The sequence below is a fragment of the Calypte anna genome, chromosome 4 (assembly GCF_003957555.1).
Source record: "Calypte anna isolate BGI_N300 chromosome 4, bCalAnn1_v1.p, whole genome shotgun sequence".
In the NCBI taxonomy this organism is placed as follows: domain Eukaryota; kingdom Metazoa; phylum Chordata; class Aves; order Apodiformes; family Trochilidae; genus Calypte; species Calypte anna.
The window spans coordinates 3,121,374-3,141,647 of NC_044247.1; the positions used below are offsets into that span (position 1 = coordinate 3,121,374).

General features: G+C 47.3%; 1 protein-coding gene across 2 annotated transcripts in view; it reads right to left on the bottom strand.

Annotated features, from left to right (window-relative positions):
- LOC103535635 (gamma-aminobutyric acid receptor subunit beta-4) overlaps nt 1-17,208 on the bottom strand; it is a 64,191-nt gene extending 46,983 nt beyond the window's left edge. For both annotated transcript variants that reach the window (XM_030449011.1, XM_030449010.1), the window contains exons 1-2: nt 16,912-17,208; nt 13,068-13,156 (exon numbers count right to left, since the gene is read on the bottom strand). In XM_030449011.1, the coding sequence (XP_030304871.1) occupies nt 13,068-13,156; nt 16,912-16,991 (169 nt within the window). In that variant the 5' untranslated portion in view covers nt 16,992-17,208. The remainder of the gene's footprint in view (nt 1-13,067; nt 13,157-16,911) is intronic.
- Between the last annotated feature and the right edge of the window lie 3,066 nt (nt 17,209-20,274).

Below are 20,274 nucleotides of genomic sequence, written 5' to 3' on the forward strand. Positions count from 1 at the left end.
GGTAGACAGCTACCTGAGCTGAATAAAATCAAGGTCTCAAATATGCTTTAAAATGGAACAAGAGAGTAGACACCAACCCCTACAGTATCTGTATTACTGATGGACTCAGTTCAGCAAACATCTCTACACAAACAGGTCTTTCAGCATTAAGAAAAATCACTGACTAGACAGATTTAAAGTTGCTTTATCTTCAGTGATGAAGACAGTCTTCTAAAGTCTTCCATATGCATCATCTCTTGCCTTGCACAAGCATCAAGTTTACAGCAAACTGTGGGGAAAATAAGTTCTCACTCTTGTCAGCCTGGACATTTGCTTTCATTTAAAGAAGCACACAGTTGCACCACCTTTCCAGACCTGATCACTATCACCAGTGTGTCCCAAGCATATAACTCTTCAAGAATAACTTTACCAGGAACATCAATTCCCAACTATTATCCACACCCCAAAGTAAGCAACAGCCAACCAGTTTACCTATCCCACTGAGCAGTTTCTTTGTAATAGCAGAAGAAGCTACAGAAGACAGATCCAGGTCTGACAATCAGGAGATGAAGACCCTGGTGCACTGTACTGCTAGAGCAAGAATTGGTTACCTGTCTGCCCCTTCCAGGGACATTCCTTCCTGAGTCCTCCAGGCCACTCACACAGACCAGCTCCCTGGTTTTTCAGCTTGCAGGGAACACTTCATGTTTTCTTTTACATCCCTCCAAGCAGAGCAGGGGCACTTCTATGAAACATAGAACTCTGTAGTTTCACTGAGCCAACCCTGGCAAAAGCAGAAGCAGTGAGCATCCCAGATCCCTTTAGCTCCTGCTCTCCACCAAGAGTAATAGCAGAAAAGCAACAGGGCAAGCAAGCATATATTGTAAATTGAAAACAGATCAGCACAAGCCAGACATTTTTTTTCCTAGCAACAATGTGAAGAATCAGACCCACACTGATCAGCCACCCCCACATTTCTCCACCTGAGAAATTTTCCTCCTACCTCTGTCAAGATCCTGGCAGGCAAGTGCACCTCTGTTCTGGGCACTGCTAGTGAAGCAATCAGGTACAGCTTTACAAGATAGCTGGAGGAAACACAGAATCATTCTTCTACCCACATTCAAACAGCTTTCAAGAGGACGGGTGGTACTATATCTGGGACATCCCATTCCACCTCATCCTATCTCAGTACTTGATGAGGAATGACCTGACTGCCTCCCTCCATAGGACCTTCCCACCCATCTCAGGTGAGGCTGACACACAGCTGAGGCCATTTAGCAGTTTTTCCTGCATGCCAGTTGGAAATCCTTGCTTGTTTTGTCTGTCACCTTCTTTGTGGAGATGTAGCCTTTTCCCAGGGCCCACCTGATCCTTTCTAACAGAGCCTCTCATTAGGGTTTTTGTTAATAATTACTTCAGATGCCCCCCACAATCCCCATGTGCCTGGTGCTTTCCTTGCTGTAGAAAAGGAACACGGCCCCTTGGCTCAGCTCAGAGGCAGAGCTTTGGGGTTGCAGAGTGCCCAAGACTTATGCTCAGTGGCAGCCAGGACAATTTACAGTTCAAATATTTTAAAAAAAGGAGTGAGTCAGGCCTGAAAATATTATGACATTCACATTAAAATCATGGGCCTGAATTAGAAATCATGAGAAGCAAAGCACACACAGAACTTGATAGAACAAGATAGAACTTGTTTGCTGAAATAAACGCTTTCACTCAGGATGCATGGATGAGCAAATCTTGCAGAGCTTTAACATATATAGTCATCTTCAGCAATTCATCAACATAATAACCATACATTAATAACTTGAGTATGCATTAGTTTTTTTATTTTCTGTATCTTCAAACACTAGCAAGGAGCTAGTGTGCAATAAGGAAGAAAAACACGTAGAGGAACTTGTGATTAATGTTCTATTTTTGCTATGAAAGGAGGATAAGAAGAATAATTCAGCTCATAGCCTACTCTCTCCCTCACTTTCAAAAATTTCCTACCAAGCTGAGACCCTTGCCCAGTGGTGAAGAGACTGGGCTTTCCCACAAACCTTTTCCCCAACTGGAGGAGGTTTCCTTCTTCAGGTAACACTGTCCCACTGGGAAGCTCCCACCACCAACCCAGCTGGCCTCCTATCTTGATGTGACAGCCTCTGATGTTCTACCCAGAGCTTTGCCACCTGTAATGGTGAACCCTCTTCTTTATGCATTTCCTATTGAACTGCATGGTGCAGCCACTGAACCTGGATTTTTTCATGGCACAAGTTTATGCCAGCCTGGAGGAATCATCTGCTGTGGTCTCACTAACACAGAGCTCCTTAAACAAAGGAGCCTTCTGGTGGATTTTCTCACTGTGGCCAATGTGTATGAGAAGAGCAAGAAATACCAGGGAATGGCCTCATAGCTGAGAATATGTGTTTGTAAAGTTATCCTGATCAGAAAACACATGCTCGTTCTGCAGCACAGTTGTCATTGTGACCTGTGGAAGAGGAAAGGGCAGCTTTTCAGCTGACTCACGAGCCTTGATCCCAAATGCAAGCATGGGATGAGAAACTGCCATAGGAACCAAGTAAGGCATACTACTTCTGGGTCACTGATCTTGTTAGGGACTGGTCTGTGTAGTTCCTCTACAGTCATCTACCATGACTTCTGTTATTCTCTGTTGTCCCTTCCTGCTGACAGCCTTTGGTGAGATTCATTACATGAGCACAAGAGTAGTGAAGACGTGAACTGGTGAGATAGCCAGGACACTCTTCCCACTCTTTCTAATATATGGCATGATCACACATAGTGAATATGTTACCTGCAGTGTATAATTTTTTACAATACTCAGTCAATGATCATATTTTCAAAATGTCAGGTATTCTGAAAAGGCTAGTGGGAAATGCCCTACTGCTCCAACCACTACAAGGGGAGCTCTTTGTGAACAAATTTTATTCCCATTGCATGTGAGCACCACCCCTATGGCTCTACTCCTTCCATTTCTCTGGAGCAAGAAGTCAGCCCACCTGCCTCTTCCCTTTGGGGACTTCATACATTACTGCAGCTGAAGTAAAGTTAGGGGTTTGGTGACCAAGTAGTGGACCAGAGCACTGAAGGTGCTCAAGTCTGCTGTCATGAATACAGAGCAGTAGCAAGAAGCAGAACATCGTGGTGCTGTTCCTTGTACTGCCAGGGTATTTCTGTGTCATCCTCAACAAGCTGCCCCCTCTTGCTGTTCCCTAGACGTAAAATGGACCCACTGATGTCCCATTATCCCACAGAGAGTGGGGAAGATTTGTTAGTCAGTGTTTGTACAGCACAGTATTCTTGCTGCTGTCTGTCACACAGATCTTGTAAGACTACCTGAGAACAAATCATATCAAAATATAAAATCAAACCCACATTCAGGTCAGCCCTGATTGGAGAATCCTTTTTGGCTGCTGCTGATGTCCAGAGCGCAGCTTGATTTCCAGAGCCCAGGCTGAGCTGGCAGAGCTGGCAGGTAGAAATATCTTATTTTGACTGGCAAATTGAGCAAATTTGACATGGAAACCACTGAGGGAGAATAAATTTGGGACAACAAGATATGATTTTTACAGAGGTTATTTTCCAACTATAACTGTACTCGGAACTAAGAGGTCCTGAGGTCTGGGGAGGAAAACTCAAGTCATGGTAGGTTTGGCTGAGGATCACCCCTGTCACAAGCACAGACAAGCCCTGTCACAAATGCACAGTTCCTGCAGGGCTGCAAAGAGCAGGGGAAGGGGAGAGGGGAAAGATCACAGAAGAAAATGAGCTTTTAGCTCTGACACAGAACCAAGGACAAATGCCAGAACCAGAATAATAGCCTATAGGCACTGCATGATCAGTTTACCCTAAACCAGCCTGAAATTCATACCCTGCTCAAAGCAAACAGTATCACTCCTACAGTCTGGGAAGGGCTGACTGTAAAGAGCTCTGTTTCTTTCCATTTCATGGGAACAGGATCCAAAACTGGATCCCCAGAATAGCAGGGGCTTTTGACTAGTTTATTCATGGTACAAGGATGCACCTTACAACATTCCTATCATGTGAAGTCCTTCAATGGGCTTTAAGTGATCATTAGGCACATCATTTGCCTTGTCCCTGTTTCTAGCCATGTTTTTAAAAGTACATGGTGTTTCACATGAAATATCAAGATATAAATAAACAACAAACCCCAGCATGGGTCATCCACAAGAATGGATCTTGCAAAAATTTGTATCAAATGCTGTCACCACTGCTGAAGAAACATCTTACATCAGTGCAGCATGACACTTTAATAACATTCACCTTTTTATTCTTTGAACCAGACATAGGGGAGAAAAGTGACATGCACACACAAGCTGTTCTTCAGGTAGCAGCAAAACTACAGCATATTCCTTGGTTGTTATATTTTGTGCTATGTGGGTTAAAAACATTTTTCTGCTTTACTGGGATATTGGGAGTCTTAGGAAATGAACAATGCAGATATGTAAATCTGCTCTGATGAACAGCTCTAGGGCTGTGGGAATATAGTTTGAGTAATCAAAAGGACTTGTACTAATGGGTTTTACACTCTTAACGTTTTCCTTTCAGTGGCAATTCCTCAAAGGCAAATTCACTGGCAGGAATCTTGCAAATAGTGAGTATTATGTAGATGTTAGTCAAGAAGGAAGGTGGGTCCAGGTGAGGTGGCAAACACCCTCCAAACTGTCTATAAAATATAATCTGCTTTTAAACAGTTAATTAAACAACAAAGGTTGGAATTATTCTGCTAATCAATAACTTGAATGCATAGTATTCAGCAATAAAAATAAAGAAAATAAGAAGCAAGATTCACTGAATAAATGCTTTGTTAAAATGATGACTTTCTTTTAGAGAGGTATCTCAGAGCCCCTCACTAACCACAATGGAATACCTCCAGCTGTGTTGGAAAGAAGCTGTTCCAGGGACTTAGCAGAGCTGCAGGGAAAGACTGCACCAGCTGATGGTGAAAAGGAAGGAGGAGGGCAATGGGATGCAATCATCTAATATGGGCTTTGGCATCAACATGAGAATGAACATCTCCTTCAGTTCCTGTGGAAGTGTGCTGGCTTAATGGATGACAACAAGAGTTCATGTTCTTCACCTGGCACCAAATCCAGAAAATAATGCTTGGTACTATGAAATACAGCTCTAGGGGAGGCAAACAGATTGCTCAGAAACCCAAATCCAATTGGACTTGTGGGAGCTTGTGGGAGCTAATGTCCATTGCTGTCTTTGTAAAGCCACCCAATACTCCACCAGTCGGTGTCAGAGCTTCCTAGCTCCTTCCTAGAGGACAATAAGTATCCTGTGGGGACTCAGATGAATGCAAAAATAGATTCAACATGCAGCAAGAAGTTTGCAAGCTCTGTCACACTAGAGGAAGTGACTGATGTAAATTCTGAAACAGTATTGCACTCAAAAAAAAAAAAAAAAAAGGAGCAGGAGAAAACAAAATGGATGAAAGTTATATGGAAGGATTCCCACTGTTAAATGGGTGCTACTAAGCCAGTTTTTAATTAAAAAGTCCACACGATCCTTGTTCATTCCTTTTCCTTTTTTTGATGAAGGATGGATTTGGTCTGAGGATGGTGCAGGATGTATATACCAGAGAACAGTGCTGAGAGTGGGGTCCCTGCTTGATCTGCTGAAGAAGCTGATAGCCATTCAGTTTGTGAGGGAGAGGCCTCCAGGAAAGGAAAGAAGACGTTTGTGTAGCTGGGTACTCTTCTCCAGGACTGGATATGTCTCGGGGGCTCTTACATACTACTTACTACTCAAGACACCTAAATCTCACAGTTTTTTGTGAACTCTTCGTGTCTGTCTCTTGAGGTACTGGGTCGGAGCACTTACTGCTGTAGCTGGAATCAGTAGGAGCTGGGCTTCTAACATGCAGCGTGCTAAGTATTCTGGAAATTCAGATGGTTTTGCTGGGCACCTCACAGCAGGGTATACCTTCGACTCCTTGGAGGGGAGGTGTGAACATTTTCATGCTGTACTGGTATGTTTGACTACAGCTATAAAAAGCAACTAATTCTGAGATATGAGCAGGTCTGAATACAGAGCAGACAAGAAAGCGTAAATCCAAGATGCTCTTTGCCTGCTGGGTCCCAGGTTTTGCAGCAGACATGCATCTCATTCCAGTCTGACTCAACCTGTCCTAATCACCTGCAGTGATCACCTCAGCTGGTCCCTACTGGCATGCTCCCAGCCTGTTCCACTCTGAAGGGAAAAGGAAAAGGAAGATCAGCTGCATGTGTAAACGGCATCTCCTGTGTCCTCTTTAGAGGTATTCAGGAGGAAGGAACTGTTGGACTTTGGCTCCTGATGCACCCCCACAAGGGGACCAAATATATATCTGAGGGAAACCCCATTTCTGGCTTTTCTGGACACCTGAGTGTCTGACTTCACAGCCTCAAAGGCCTTTTCACAACATGCATTTCCTATAAAAAGAGCAAAGTGAAAAAACCAGAAAAGTCATCATCTGGCAATGTGTTAACATCTACGTATGTCCCAAGAAGGACTGGATCTTTTTATATCCTGCCACTTCAGTTAATGAAGTAAGACACAACAGCAGGAGGTTGTCATCTTCCTTCTGGATTAGGCCTAGAAAGAAAGTGACCCATGGTCTGGAGCCAGAAGTCACATAAATGGGGGAGGAAGTGAGGTCTGCACAGCTGCAGCCTGGTTTACTGACTTTTTCTTAAGCATCCTTTTCTTAAAACTCTTTTCTCAGGAAGAAAAGTGGGACTACTGGTAGCCCTGGTGGCATATCCACCTCTTCTTAGGCCCGGGTGAAACTGGGGTTTGCAAACCTGCAAACCATACAAGTCCTGCCTCTCCTTCCTCAATTTACTCCTTTTACTCCTTTCCCAATCTGATCCATATTCACTCCTCTGCTTTCAAATCCAGAGCTGTTCTTCTGGCCTGCCAAGGTACAGGGAAGGAAGGATTATACTTCCAGATGTAGCAAGGCTTTGTGAAGTGCAGCATTTCAGGTTAACCTTCTGCCTAGCTTTGGGCAATTTCTCCTGCAGATTGTGAAGGAGATGGCCCTGGCAGGACAACTGTCTTCCTCAATTCACTGCCTCAGAGTGTGCAAAAAGAGTTGGCTAAAGGCATCCCAGAAGCATGGAGAAAATACAATCTCTCTGCTCTGAGATGTAAACCTTTTTGCTACAGAAGTGGGGGGAACAGAACTGGAGAGGTGAGGAGTAAGCCCTAGAAAGGCAGGTTTGCAGCTTCTACCATCCCAGCACAGGCAGCCCAGGACAAGTGCCTCTTCCCTGCCAGGCTGCCCTCACCTTGTCCCCCCACCCTGGCCCTCCAAGCACTCCAGGAACCTGCACTAAAACCAGGAAGGGTCGAGCAAACAGCACTTGTGCCAGCCAGGTTTCTGGCATCTCAGGACACTTACATGCATTTGGGCCAGCATTGCTGGAGCTACTGTTGGTTTCAGCCCTCCAACATTTTAGGAAGAAAAAAAAACACCTCAGCATGTACATGCCTTGGCTTTTTCTCAGAAATTTCTGAATCATTTTGCCTAGAATTTCCTCTTTGAAAAGCCAAAGCAAGCTAACTGCATGGAACCAACCACTGTGTCTCAATCTTATACACAGTGAAAAACAGGGACATTTTCAGGAAGCCTTAACAATGTGATAGCATTGACTACTTAAGAAACCAAATTCCCATTCCTTCAAGTACAGGGTCACTAAGACCACCCATTTCCCAGCCACACAGGGCTGGTGTGCTATGGTTTGGGGCCTCCTCTGCCTCTTACTGCATTTGTGACAGCAAACACAGACACTCAGCCTGCCAACCCTGCTTGTTCCAAGGCCCTTATGGTTCTTCACTTTGTGCATCATCAATCACTTATTTTTACAAGTTATTCAAGCTATTTTGCAGAGAAAGGCTGAGGATTTCATCACCATGTCCACTGATTTTGGAGTGGCTTTTAAAGAAGAAATGCTGACTAACAAGCAGGTAGTGGGGGTAGGCTGGGTCCCCAAGAGAGTGCAGCTGTGATGGAGCAGAGAAGTATTGAGAGGGGCAAGGGGCAGAGGTGAGAAAGGAGGGAGAACAAGATATTGCAGCTATAAAGGAGGCTGGTTGTCAAAGGAGAGATGTGAGACTTGGCAAGGAGTTGGGAAGCCAGATCCATGGCATGGTGTAAACAAGGAGAAGGCTCATTTCAATTCAAGACACCAAAAGTGCTTGTTTTCTTTGGGGAATTTTGATTTAAAAATGGGGCACAGGAGGCTGCTGGACCCACAGGAGTACACCCAGCTGTGTAATATTGAAGGCTTTTCAGACATTCTCTTTTTACTGGGCATTTTCAGACATTGTGCACACCACGCAGGATAAACATTTGGGACCACGCACCAGAGGAGGAACAGGGGCAAGGAGCAGATGATGCCCTCACCATTCTTCAGTATAATATGATCTGTAAATGATGCTGGGAAACCATACAGGATCCCCTTTCTATCCACTCCCAGGAAGCAGTGCCATCAGCTTGAAATTCTTGCAAAGTTTTGGACCGGAAATGTTGCACCAACAGAGCAGCTGAGTCACTGAGCTCAAATGGAATCCTCCTACCATACCTTCATTGCCTTCTCTACCCTGGGGCAATACACTCTCTGTTTGCTTTCCTTTTTTTTTTTTTTTTTTTTTTCTCTTATGGAACTAATGCTTCTGAAAATGAGTGCCTAAGAGCACTTAAAAGAACCAGGCTGCTGCTCTGAAAACTCCCTCTGTCCCCTACTCATGGCTTTGCAGTGTTTTTCAGACCTGATCCACAGCATTGCCTGCTCGTCCAGTCCTAAATAGGGAGCATCCTCCTTATCTTACTGTTGTCTGGCTTGCAGCACACCTGCCAGACATTGCCCCCACATACTGTCCATCCCCTGGGCCAAGGTGAGATGACAGCCCCACTGCCATCTCCCTGTGATGTATGATGCCACGATCACCCAGAGCTGAGAGTAGCCCCCAGCACATCCTGCCAAAACACCTTGCTCGGATCTTGCAGTACAATCTAACACCTCAGCAGACCAAGAGCCCTGGATGGATCTTCCTCCTACCCTGCAAAATCCCTCCTTTGAGGTTGTTCCATATCCCCATGACAATCCTGGCCAGACCCCCTAGACCTCCTTTACAATGGTCTTTTTGCACATCTCCCCAGCACAGCTAGCAACTCTAGGGCTTGCAGGACAGTGGCTGAGAAGTAAGAGAAGACTGTCCAGGGCTCCCCAGGCTGGAAGAGTTTATCACCTGTACCCCAAGTACTGATGTACCTGCTGGCTCCACAGCATACCCTTCAATGCCACCCCCTCTACTCCATCTCAGCTGCTGCCTGATCCCCTTGGGCTGCCCCCACTTTGCTCAGACAGCTTTCTGGAGGAGGTGTTCCCAGTTTTTTCCACCTCCCCCACATTGCTCCAGCTCTCTCCCTTTTTCCTGTGTGTTGATCCATTCAGCCCAGCTCCCCAGATGAGCACTTCACACTCAGTGCCACCACCCCACCCCTGAGAGCCGACCTGCTCATCGGCCTAATGGGTTTTCAAGGGGGCTGAAGAGACGGGAGGAGAGTGAGTGGCTGATGCTTCTCAGCTACTCAGCTCAGCCCAGAGCTAACGAGGCATCTCAAAATTAAAAAGTGAACTGCAATCCCCAGCAGACTTGTCCTCCTTTTGGCATTTGTTGGAGTTCTCTTTCTCAAAAAGGAGGACTGGAGAGCTGTGAGTTGCATTTGGAGCCATTGAAACACCACATCCCAGGGATGGTGGGAGTGTTGGGATGAGGAAGGGCAGCCTGGGGCTGCTGCATCATTGAAACACTGTCTATCTTATAATGGCTGAGAACTGAAGATCTCCCTCACCACAGCAAGCAGAAATGATTCATGGGGACAGGCTCTCCCAGTGCCTCTACAGCCAGGTGGTACCCTGGCCACAGGGCTGAGTAGGTGGAGAACAGTGCAAGGGTGATTGCCACCAGCCCCTGATGTGGGAGAAGGCTAGAAAGAATAAAATAATGCTCTCGTAGGAGGAATAGATGGGGAAGGTGAGCAGGGAAAGAGCAAAGAAGAGAGGATGGTGTATAATATTTGTGGGTATCACTTCTAACACGGGAACCTATCTGGGAAGGACCTTTCTCTGCCTGAACCTCCAGAGTGCCCAGCATCAGCTGCTCTGAACTTTCTGTCCTCAGTGCCCTTATTCTTCAGCTGCAGAGGGCTCTGGTTTGCAGAAGTGTTGTATGGAGTACCTCAGCCTGGCTCACAGGATACTAAGCTGTATCTGCTTTGCTCCAGTCCTGTCCACTCCTCCTGCAGGAAGCTGCCTGTCCAGTGAGACCCCTTGGTAACTACTAGGCCAGCCCCAAGACAGTCCCATGATGTTTCTCCAGGGACAAGTGGCTCTAAGCAGGACCTACCACCCCTCCAATATGCTGTTTCAGTCATTCATAGCTCACCCTAACTGGTCTTCCTGTAGCAAGAGCACAAAAGGATGAAGAGAGACTGCCCCAGAAGAGATGGCTCACACCCATCTTTCTCAGCTGGAAGGCAGCATGGTAGCAGGATGGTCCCAGTGCAACATGAGGAGAGCTGAAGGTCAGTGTCCTGGAGAACAGACCAGCCCCAGAGTGCTGTAACTACAGTTCAGTCCAATCCCACATTTCCTTGAGAGAATTCATGTTTGCATACACGCAGCTTCCAGGTTTTTGCCCTGAATGGCTTTTCCAAATGCACACAATTTACTGGGGGGAACTTTGCCCTCTCCACAACAGAGAGGTGGATGAACTAGAAGCCACAAATGGTTAGATATACCCAGGCATAATCCCACTGGATATTTCCTAGGAATTTATTTGGCCCAAAATCTCAGAGAACTGGTGAGCCCTGGGGACGGCAGTGGTGCAAAGAAACTTCCACTCCTTTCCTTCAGGCTTACAAAGATAATTATTTCCAGCTTTCAGACTCACTTCTCAGCCCACTTCCCACATCTGTAAATGCTGCAGGAGAAATTTGTCCAGGTAAGTTTATCCTCAGGGCAAGGGGGCCAGATATGCTGAGTTAGGGCATCCCTGCACACCAAGCCCCAAAGGCACCATCAGTGATGTTGCCAGCCAGGAGTTCACACTCATGAGCAGGGGGAAGGGCAAGAAAGCATGAAAGGCAACAATAAAATGAGTGAGGGAAAGGGGGTTCCTGTTATCTCTCTCTTTCTCTGCTTGACTAAGAGAAAAAGCAGTTTGTGCTTTAGGAATTCAGAGTAAAATGAAATGAAATGGTTTCCCCAAACCATCCATTTTACAGTCAGGAAGGATGCAGCGCCTGCCAACACTGCCTGTGCACCACACAGACCTGCAAGGTCAGCAGCATGGCCTGTGCTGAGCCCCATGCTACCTTGCCTGGGTGAAGGAAGGGGTGGTCTGTGTCCTGGGGGAGGGGATGCATGCTCTGGGGACCTGGTGTCCAAGCTCACAGAATGTGAAATGGACCTGGGCTTTGGACCTCCAGCCCCACTGCTCTCTGCTGCAACCCTCTGCTCTGTGCCTCCATAACCTTCCTGTTTTACTGGAACGTAATCATTTCAATGGCTTGCAGTTTCTTGCAGTTTCTATGTCATATCTGTGCTTCTCCCCCTCATAAAATGTGACTGCACCAACTCCTGTGTTTGGGGCCGGTCAGCTAATGGGCATATTTCATGTTTCCCAGACTTTAAATCAAACCCTGTGTTCAAAGTAGAGAAGGAAGAGGGGGAAGCCCTGTTTCTGTGCAAAGTGCTTCAAGACTCCCCAAAGCATTCCCCACTGCACTATAGTGACCCCCCAGGTGCCCCCTGTGCACTATGGAGGGATGAGCACCTCTCCCACCACACAGTACAGGGCCCAGCAGTACTTGGTATTGCTGTCTCAAAACCCCTGCTCCATCCTGGGCCAGAGCACTGTGCTGAGGGTGGTGGGGCCTGTGAGCATGGGGAGGGAAGGCAGGGAAAAGGGTGGTGAGTGGATGGGAGTAGATTGGGATGAGGTGTAGAGAAACCAGAAGTTTCAAAGAGAGATGAGTTCAGTCATGTGGTCATGGGAAACTGGAAGAAACCAAGGTGATTTCAAAACTTGATAAAATCAGTGGGGATATTCTGCCATGCCCAGCTTCAAGGCACTTTGGATCAGGCCTTTTGGGAGGAAACTACTCCCTTGTATTACCATGGGCTTGACCCTGGTGCTTCTCCAATGCATCTGTCTCTGCAGAAGGACATCTCACTGTGGTTACAGTCCTTCTGCAACCTACCTATGGGATCTCTCAATCCCATACATCTCATGAAGGGAAACAGCCTTGCCCATTAAAGACTGAAAGCAGCCAAGCTTAGCAGGCTGAAGCCAGAAGTCCACTAAATCCTGTGTGGTCAGCTGTGGTCCTCCACTGCCTGCCTCTCTCCAACAAATGGACCTCAACTGTACCCTGGAGTAGAATGGTACCCAAAGATTATTTCATGTTTCATCTTCACCAAGCTGACAAAGAGAGGGCTCTTCCTGTCCTCCTTTTTGCTCACAGGATGCAATAAATGAATTGAAGATTCCCATATCTCTTACTGAATAAGCAGTGAGGCCGCCAGCTTCCCAGGGAATACTTTATCCCATATTGTTACTGAGAGGGCAACCTGGCAGATGAACTGACACCCCTGCAAGTGGACACTCCACCTGTCTGCAGGGATAAGAGCTGAAAAATCCTGTCATTAAAAACAAGAATGGAGCAGGATGACCTGTTCTCTGTGATGAAGGAAAGATTGGAATAGAGGAAAAAAAGTGTGTCTCTGTCCCAGAAAAAAATTCCCCAGCAATATCAGACTATGGATAATCCCCCAGCTGTCTGCAAAAAAATGGTTATGGCAGGAGATGACACTGGTGAGAGGAAGAGGGGAAAAAGAGGAGGCAGGAAACAAACATGAGGGAGAGGCCATGAGTAGATGAGGGCTAGCAGTGAGGGGGGGAAGTCAGGTGGGAGGGTTCCACAAGGTGTTGTGAGCAGCTGGGCCAGCAGCATAGCCACACAATGGCCCCCATGCTCCGATCCCCATGATCTGCCATCACCATACCTCCAAAGTCAGGCCTGAGGCGGACATCGTAGCCCTTCAGCAGTTTGTCCACAATCTCTTTCACCACAGAAATATTCCCTGTGGATGGGCTGAAAGACAAAAGAAGAGAGTCCTGGTCATTCCATGTGCCACTGGCCCCACAGGAGGAGGTCCCAGATGGGCAGTGCCATCAGGACATCCCTCATGCTACATGGCACCAAAGCACCTGTGTGTGCCACAGACACTCCAGCTGTGGGTATTTCCTTTCTCACTTGCATTTTCTGTCCCTGGAACATCTCTTGGCCCCCATCCTGCACACGAGCCCCACAGGGCCACCAGGGATCCTAAGCCATAGGGAAGGCACAGTAGTCTCAGCAGTTATTTTGACTACTCTTGTGCAGCTCACCCCTATTCCTGAGTGTTGCCCCACTCTCCCATCTTGCATGTGCCTGCATCCCAGCTGTCCCACTGCACTGTACACCCTCAACTCAGTCACCACTCACCACCCTACTCACTGCCTTACACCTCACTGCACCCTGTCCATAGATGGGTGCACACTCATACACAGAGAGACAGAAATTATCCTTTCTGTTCCATATGGGATGTCTGTAGCCTCTCTCTTACAGGGCTCACTCCTCTTCCCCTGCCACTCTGGGCACTTGGTCTAAATCTCACACTGTAAAGCATGGACCTGTCATGCCCCAAGGTCCCCATTACACAAGTCCCTGCCCAGCAAGGGCCCTGCACTGCCACACACCCCAGTGCAATCTCTGCTCCTCAATATACCCAGGTATTTGTTCATATTATTGAAGTAAAGGGAAAAAAAAATAGTCCTTTAATCCTATGGCCTCAACATGCAGCTGATCTTTGGCACGAAAAAATTCATCTTCTGTCACTCAGCATCACCATGACTTCTTAGCAACACAAATCAAGAGATAGAGATAAGGTAGAAGAGTCCATATTTTGTTCTCTGTAACAGGGCAATCATCCTTTCCCTCCCAACCCTCTGACTTGCACACAGTGAGGGGAGCCATCCTCCCTAACACTAATGCAGCTCCTCCAGCCATTTCATCAGGAAGGGAGCTCCCTGTAATAACAAAGCAAAACTGATTGTGGGAAACCAGAAAGCAGAGGATGATAAAAAATATTGAACCTACAAAGTACTGCTGGATATATGGGTTTTCAGGCAGCCTCCCTGCCACCTTCATCCCCTGCTTTGCATGAGAATAGAGACTCTGGCTGTGACAACTGCTGCTCTTTGCAGTCACTCACCACAGCAGTATGTCGCCCTGTCAACACCGCCTCCCACATCCATCCAAGTCAAGCTGGAAAGCTGCACCACAGCACCACGTCTGCCACACAAACACGCACACACAGACATGGATGCTGTCCTGACTGTACAGAGACTGCACGGACTCCCTGTCTGTTCAACCAAGACATGCAGACACGTAAAACACTGGGGCTCAGCGGTACAGCTGTGAGACACGCACACCCGTGTGTGCATAGGTGTGACCACGTCCAAGTCTGTGTGGAGGTGGCTGTGGGTGCAGATATTGCTCCATCAGGTTACCACAGACACTGGGCTAAGGAGAAAATTTATGCAAGAGCACAGAAAGAGGTATTTGTGGGTGCTGAGTTGACTGGGTTCCCAGGTGCCCAGACTCCTGTTACAGGTGTGAGCTCAACAATTACACTGGGGAAAGAAGTGTTTGAGATGCTCTCCTAAGCATGCACCTTACAGGAGTCCAGCCCTTCATTGTATTGCTTTAATCAATGTAAAAAGGTCAGAGATGCCCACAAAGGTGGACATTTCCACAACACTGTGTATAGGCTTGCAGGATCCACTTGCACCTGTGGATTTCCATGCAGGTATCTGAATGAAGTATTGCAACATGCTTTTATATATATACATATGCTCCCTGTGGATTCATAGCATGAACCATCATTTGTTCATCTCCAGGCAGTCATTCCTAGGTACATAGATTTCCATATTCATAGCTTTCAGTATCTGTAATATAGACACTGTGTATTTCTTAAGGGATTTGGTCAGTTCTCTTTAGCTTCACACAGGCCATAAACTAAGAAAGCATTGTTATTCCCTTAATATAGGCAAGAAAAATGAGCAGAGACAGTAACTAATGTGCATGGGGCCTTGAAGAATGGGGTAGAGTGGGAAGAGGGAAATAGGGGCTCTTTCCTCCTCATTATCTACAAGTTGGCCTAGTGAGAGCACAAACCACCATCATGATTAAGGAGAAGGTCTCTTGCTTCTCAGAGCTTCTTTTGATCAAAAAAGCAGCAGTCCTTCCTCTGCACATTAGCCCAGATGTGGGCAAGCAGCTGCATGTAAGTGCTATTCCTGGAAAACGTAGGTCTGTATCCACTTAGGGAGCACAGATATCCAGCCTGAGAACAGAATTTTTTAATACTGTGTCCCTGACTCTGTGGGTGTACATGTGCTTTATGTATACTTGCAGCCAAACACCTACATATATGCACACCATACTGCTGACTGGGGTGTGTGAGGGCATGTGCATATGGCATAGTGATGTGTCTCCAAGGTGTGCACAGACATGCATGCAATCTGTAGCTAAATATCAGTCCTAGACATAAGCAGATATAAACACATATGCAAGGATATGTCTGAACAAAGGCTTTTAATATGGGCATTGCTCTTTACATATCTGCCTGGACACTGCCTCTTAGCATACACAGTGGAACCGTGAGTGAATGGTGTAGGTAAGGCGAGCACGAATGTGTTCCTGTGAACTATGGGAACATAAATCTTTGCATGAACAGATGTACAAGCCTGTGCAGAGACCTGCATGTGTGTGTTGGGAATGCACAGCTCCGTGCGCATGGCTGAGCAAGGAAATGCCACAGCTCCCTCCCCAGCAGACTTCATGCATGCCATCAGCACAGAGATGCAAACCCACCTGCCCACATGTGTGAGAAGGGATGGTGAGGATGAGTAGGCAGTGTTACTCCTATGTGTGAAGGCAGTGGACAAACACCTGTATTGGAGCAAACAGGTGTGCTCTGCTCCTTGTCCAGGCTGGATTGGTGCCTGCACCTCTGGTTCATTGGATCACTTGAAGTGCTCAAGGCATATACCAGGAATAGCTAGCTGCAGCTTGAGTATGTGTGGTTTTAGTACACACATTTACATGGCTACAGGCAAAGCAGGTAAAGCATGTTGTGCTCTGTAGGTGTGTTGTAATACATGTGTGTGCACCCCAATGGGCATGGGGGAATGCAGACATGCAGGGATGTACCTGAATGGATTGCATCCACAGATGATTATGTTGCATGCCATAAATCTGCATGAAGGCACAGACGTAGGCATTGCCTCCTGTACACTGCAGAGCCAGGGCTTTGGTACAGGCACAGAACACTTGGATGTGAGTGTGGCTGCGTGTGTATTGTGTGTGTGCAGACACAGGCATGGCCAAGGCAGTTCTGTGCCGGGGGTGTGTATGCACACACAGCTTGGTGCCAGGCACTCAGTCAGCTCCTGCAGAAACCATGTTTGCCAGTAAAATGCTTCATTTTGCCATTTTCCCTTAGGTTGCATATGGGGCTGGAGGGGGAGGGGGGAGGGACAGACAAGGCAAGCTGCAAGTGGGCTGCAAGGTGGTCTCTGTCTGCAGAGCCCCTGCTCCACATCTCATGTATGAGCTTCCCTCCTCCCCCTAAAATGACATGGACTGGGGAATAACAACAGTGGGCAGCTGGAAAACAATCAGGGGGAAGGACCCCCCCCTCCCCCTTTCCCACATACAGATTGATGGAGAAAACCCCAAACAAAACAATCAAATGCTGTATCAGCCCCCTTATCCTTGCAGCCTGGGATCGCAATCCTTACCTTTGCGCACAGCAGGCGAGACAAAGAGCTGCTAAAGCAGAGACAATTCCACTCAATCTGTCTGCCTGAAATGTCCACATTTCCACAAAGACGAAGGATGAAAAAAAATCTTTGGAGGGGAGGGGAAAGAAGGATGTGTCTTCTGAAATCCCCCTCCAAAAAAAAAGGGGGGGAGGGGAAAAAAACCAACCCCCCCCCCAGTTAATGATTTCCTAGGGAAAAAGAATAATGAAAAAAACCTAAAAGATGTGGGGGAAAAATGTCCCCCCTTCCCCTTCAATGCCGGTCAAAGAATTCGCTTCTTCTTCCTTTCAGCATCCTCTCAACAACAGACATCCTCTGGCAATGGAGAAAATCCCAAGAGAAAGAAAAATAAAATGCCCTAAAATGAGAATGAACTCAGCAAAATGTGAAATCGAATCTCACAGGTACGCAGAAGAAGAAGAAGAAAAAAATTTAAAAAAAGAAGTTAGTGTCCCCTGAGCACTCCACTTGGATTATTTTTCCTCCTGCTCATTTGCCATTCGGTTCTGCAGATGTTGCATGGCTCCTGCTACCCACCTTCAGAGAAGAGGAGGAGGAGAAAGAGTGTGTGTGCGTGAGTGTGTGTGTGCGTGTGAGTGAGTCTGAATGTGTGAGGGGGGGAGATGTGAGTTATCTAGCAATATTGTTTTATTCTAGATATTACCTACTTGCTCCCTTCTCCCTTCTTAATTCCTGAGAAGGAAGGGGAAGCAACCCAACCCCACTGTGTTGTTATTTATTTTAGGGAAATCTCAGGCTCATCCCTTGGAAGGTTTGGGGATTTTTTCTGAAAGGGTTAAAAAAAGGAAAAGCAAACGCAACCCAATAAATAAATACATAATATATGCATGTGTAGCAAATAAATAAATCCCTGTCTGCAGAAAGAGCTGCTCTCTGAGGGAGGGCTGGATGTCTCCCTAGTGCAGTTGCCGCAGCTCCTGTGGAGTTTTGCTGCTCATTGCAAAGTCACAAGAGGAGGGGAGGAGAGAGGGAGTTTGTGGATATGGAGGGGGACCCTCCGGGAAAATTGGGATCCTGACGTCACAGCTGACAACATTGCTAACATTAACCCCTGATGGCTTGCAGAGGGGTTTTTTGTTTTGTTTTGTTTTGTTTTTCTTTCCCAGAGAGGTGGGAACAGAAGAGAGGATGAGAAAGGTGTTGGCATTTTGGCAAGCAGAGGGATGCGTCTGGACAAGTGCACAGCTCGCTCAGCTGCAGACTACTAATAGGTCCTATGGCTGCCTGAAACAGTGTGATCAGAAAAGGCTGAGATTCTTCTTTTGGCCACAGAGATAAAATAGGTAATTTTCTGAGTCTGTCTCTATGCCATAGGCAGATTGGACTGGTGGCCTCCTCCTGGGGAGATGGGGAAGATATGAAGACTCTGGTGGGGCTGGAGACTTCCCCAGGCGATGGAAGCTCAGCTCAGCAGGGATGCTTAGCTTTTCCAAGAGGGTCCTCTGCTACGGGTACAATACAGCTTGTGGAAAAAGGAAGCCTGAACTTGAAGAAATGCTGCTTGGTATTAGCGCCTTGTGCTGTGGCTCTGCCTGCTGAAATCATGACAGCCATTGAAATCTTCACAGTCACTATGCATCAGCGTCTGATCTTTATCTTGAAAGGAACATCACAACATCAGGCATGCAGTAATTTATGTCCATAGAGGATTTTTTCCTAGGAAAAAGAATAGATCCAGAAAGCAGCACTTAGAACACAGAGGAGAAGCGGTGGTCCAAGGAGGAAATGCCCAAGCTCTGCCACCAGGACTGTCCCAGATGCTGTCATCTCCGTACCTTCCTGGCAGCTCAGAGCATATCATCTGAGCTCGTATGTTTCCCCTGCCCTGGTGCTGGCCAACACTTGTATGTGGATGGTATCCAAACCTCTCTAGGCCAAGAAGGGCAGAGCAGACACGTCACTGCTGCTGGGCAGGAAAAGGTCCACAATGCTTCTGAAAGGGCACAATGGCCACCAGGTAGCACCTTGCCAGGACATCTGCCCCAGCCCTGGCTTGACTCTTGGTTTCATAACACTTCCTTCCCTCATGCTTGGCATGGCTCTTCATGGTTTCCTCACCAGAGACACACTACATATAATGTACTCTGAATTTCCTTCTCCCAATAAGAGGCATGGAGAGTGACGATTTTGGGGAGTTTCCCCCTTGCAGGACAGGCTGAGCTGTTTCAATACAGATACAACAAAACAAGGACATCAAACCAAGGAAAAGCTGGGCTGTGTGACACACTGTTCTGGTGTTACAGCTTGGGCCATCTCCCCTGCAGCTCCTGTCAGAAGAGGGAGGCCCTGGGGGATAGCCAGCATGCCAGGTTTGTGGGGAAAAGGAAGGCTCCAGGAAGCTTTTGAATCTATAAGGAGGCTGTGTAAGGAGCAGGGGAGGAAAAATTCTTTTCACCTGCTACTGAGGCTGTGGAAAATTATCTCTGCTTGGTTTAGATCCCAGACCACTCCTGTTTCTCCAGACCTCCGGGGTTTAAGCTCGAAGCAGTAATTTTCTGGGCAGAGACCTGGGACTTGCCACACGCCAGTGAATGTGTCTGCGAGTGCAGAGTCAGAGGCCAGGGTGCAGCGCGCTACCCATGGCCTTCACCCTGTCTCACTGTGTCCTCCTAGGCTGCAGTCAGACACAGGGACTCAACCATCACATCCAGATATGGCAGGTGCTGTTAAGCTGTGTTGTAGCCAAAAACAAGGGCTGCCTGTCTGACTATGCTCTCAACACTGGGCTGGCTGCTGCGGCGAAGATGTGCGCCCTCAGGATGTGCCCTGGCTGCAACACACCCTGGTGTCATGGGCACTACGTGTTTGTCACTTCTCCTAGAATCTTGTGGCTCTAGTACAGCCCTGCGGCTGAGGGACAAAGGGCTGTGAGGACACAGGCCAAAGCAAAAGGCCTTTTCCCACGTGCCTGCTGAAGAAGAGGAACCAGACCAGCAGATGTTGGCTCTGCTTGGTCAAACTCAGCCCCAACTTGAAAAACAGCTGATCTGCCATTTCCACAGGGTGGTTTGTCTCCTCTATGGTCACTTGTGCTTTACACAGTGTGCCCAGCTCTACAGTGCAGGCCACAATCAGCCATGGTATGGATATGCCAGGGTCCTGTGAGATATCCCTAAGTGCACATGTACCACCAGGAACATGTAGGGACGAGCTGCCTTGGCTCCCCTCTCATGATAGCTGTTGTACAGGTATGGTATTTACCTCATCTGCTGCTAGCAGTGCACAGGTCTCCAGCAGCAGTGACTTTATAAAGCATTTCTACTGAATTAAGCTGCTGGGTACAAGGGATAAGCTCTTGGGAAGCTTGGCATTTGCCTC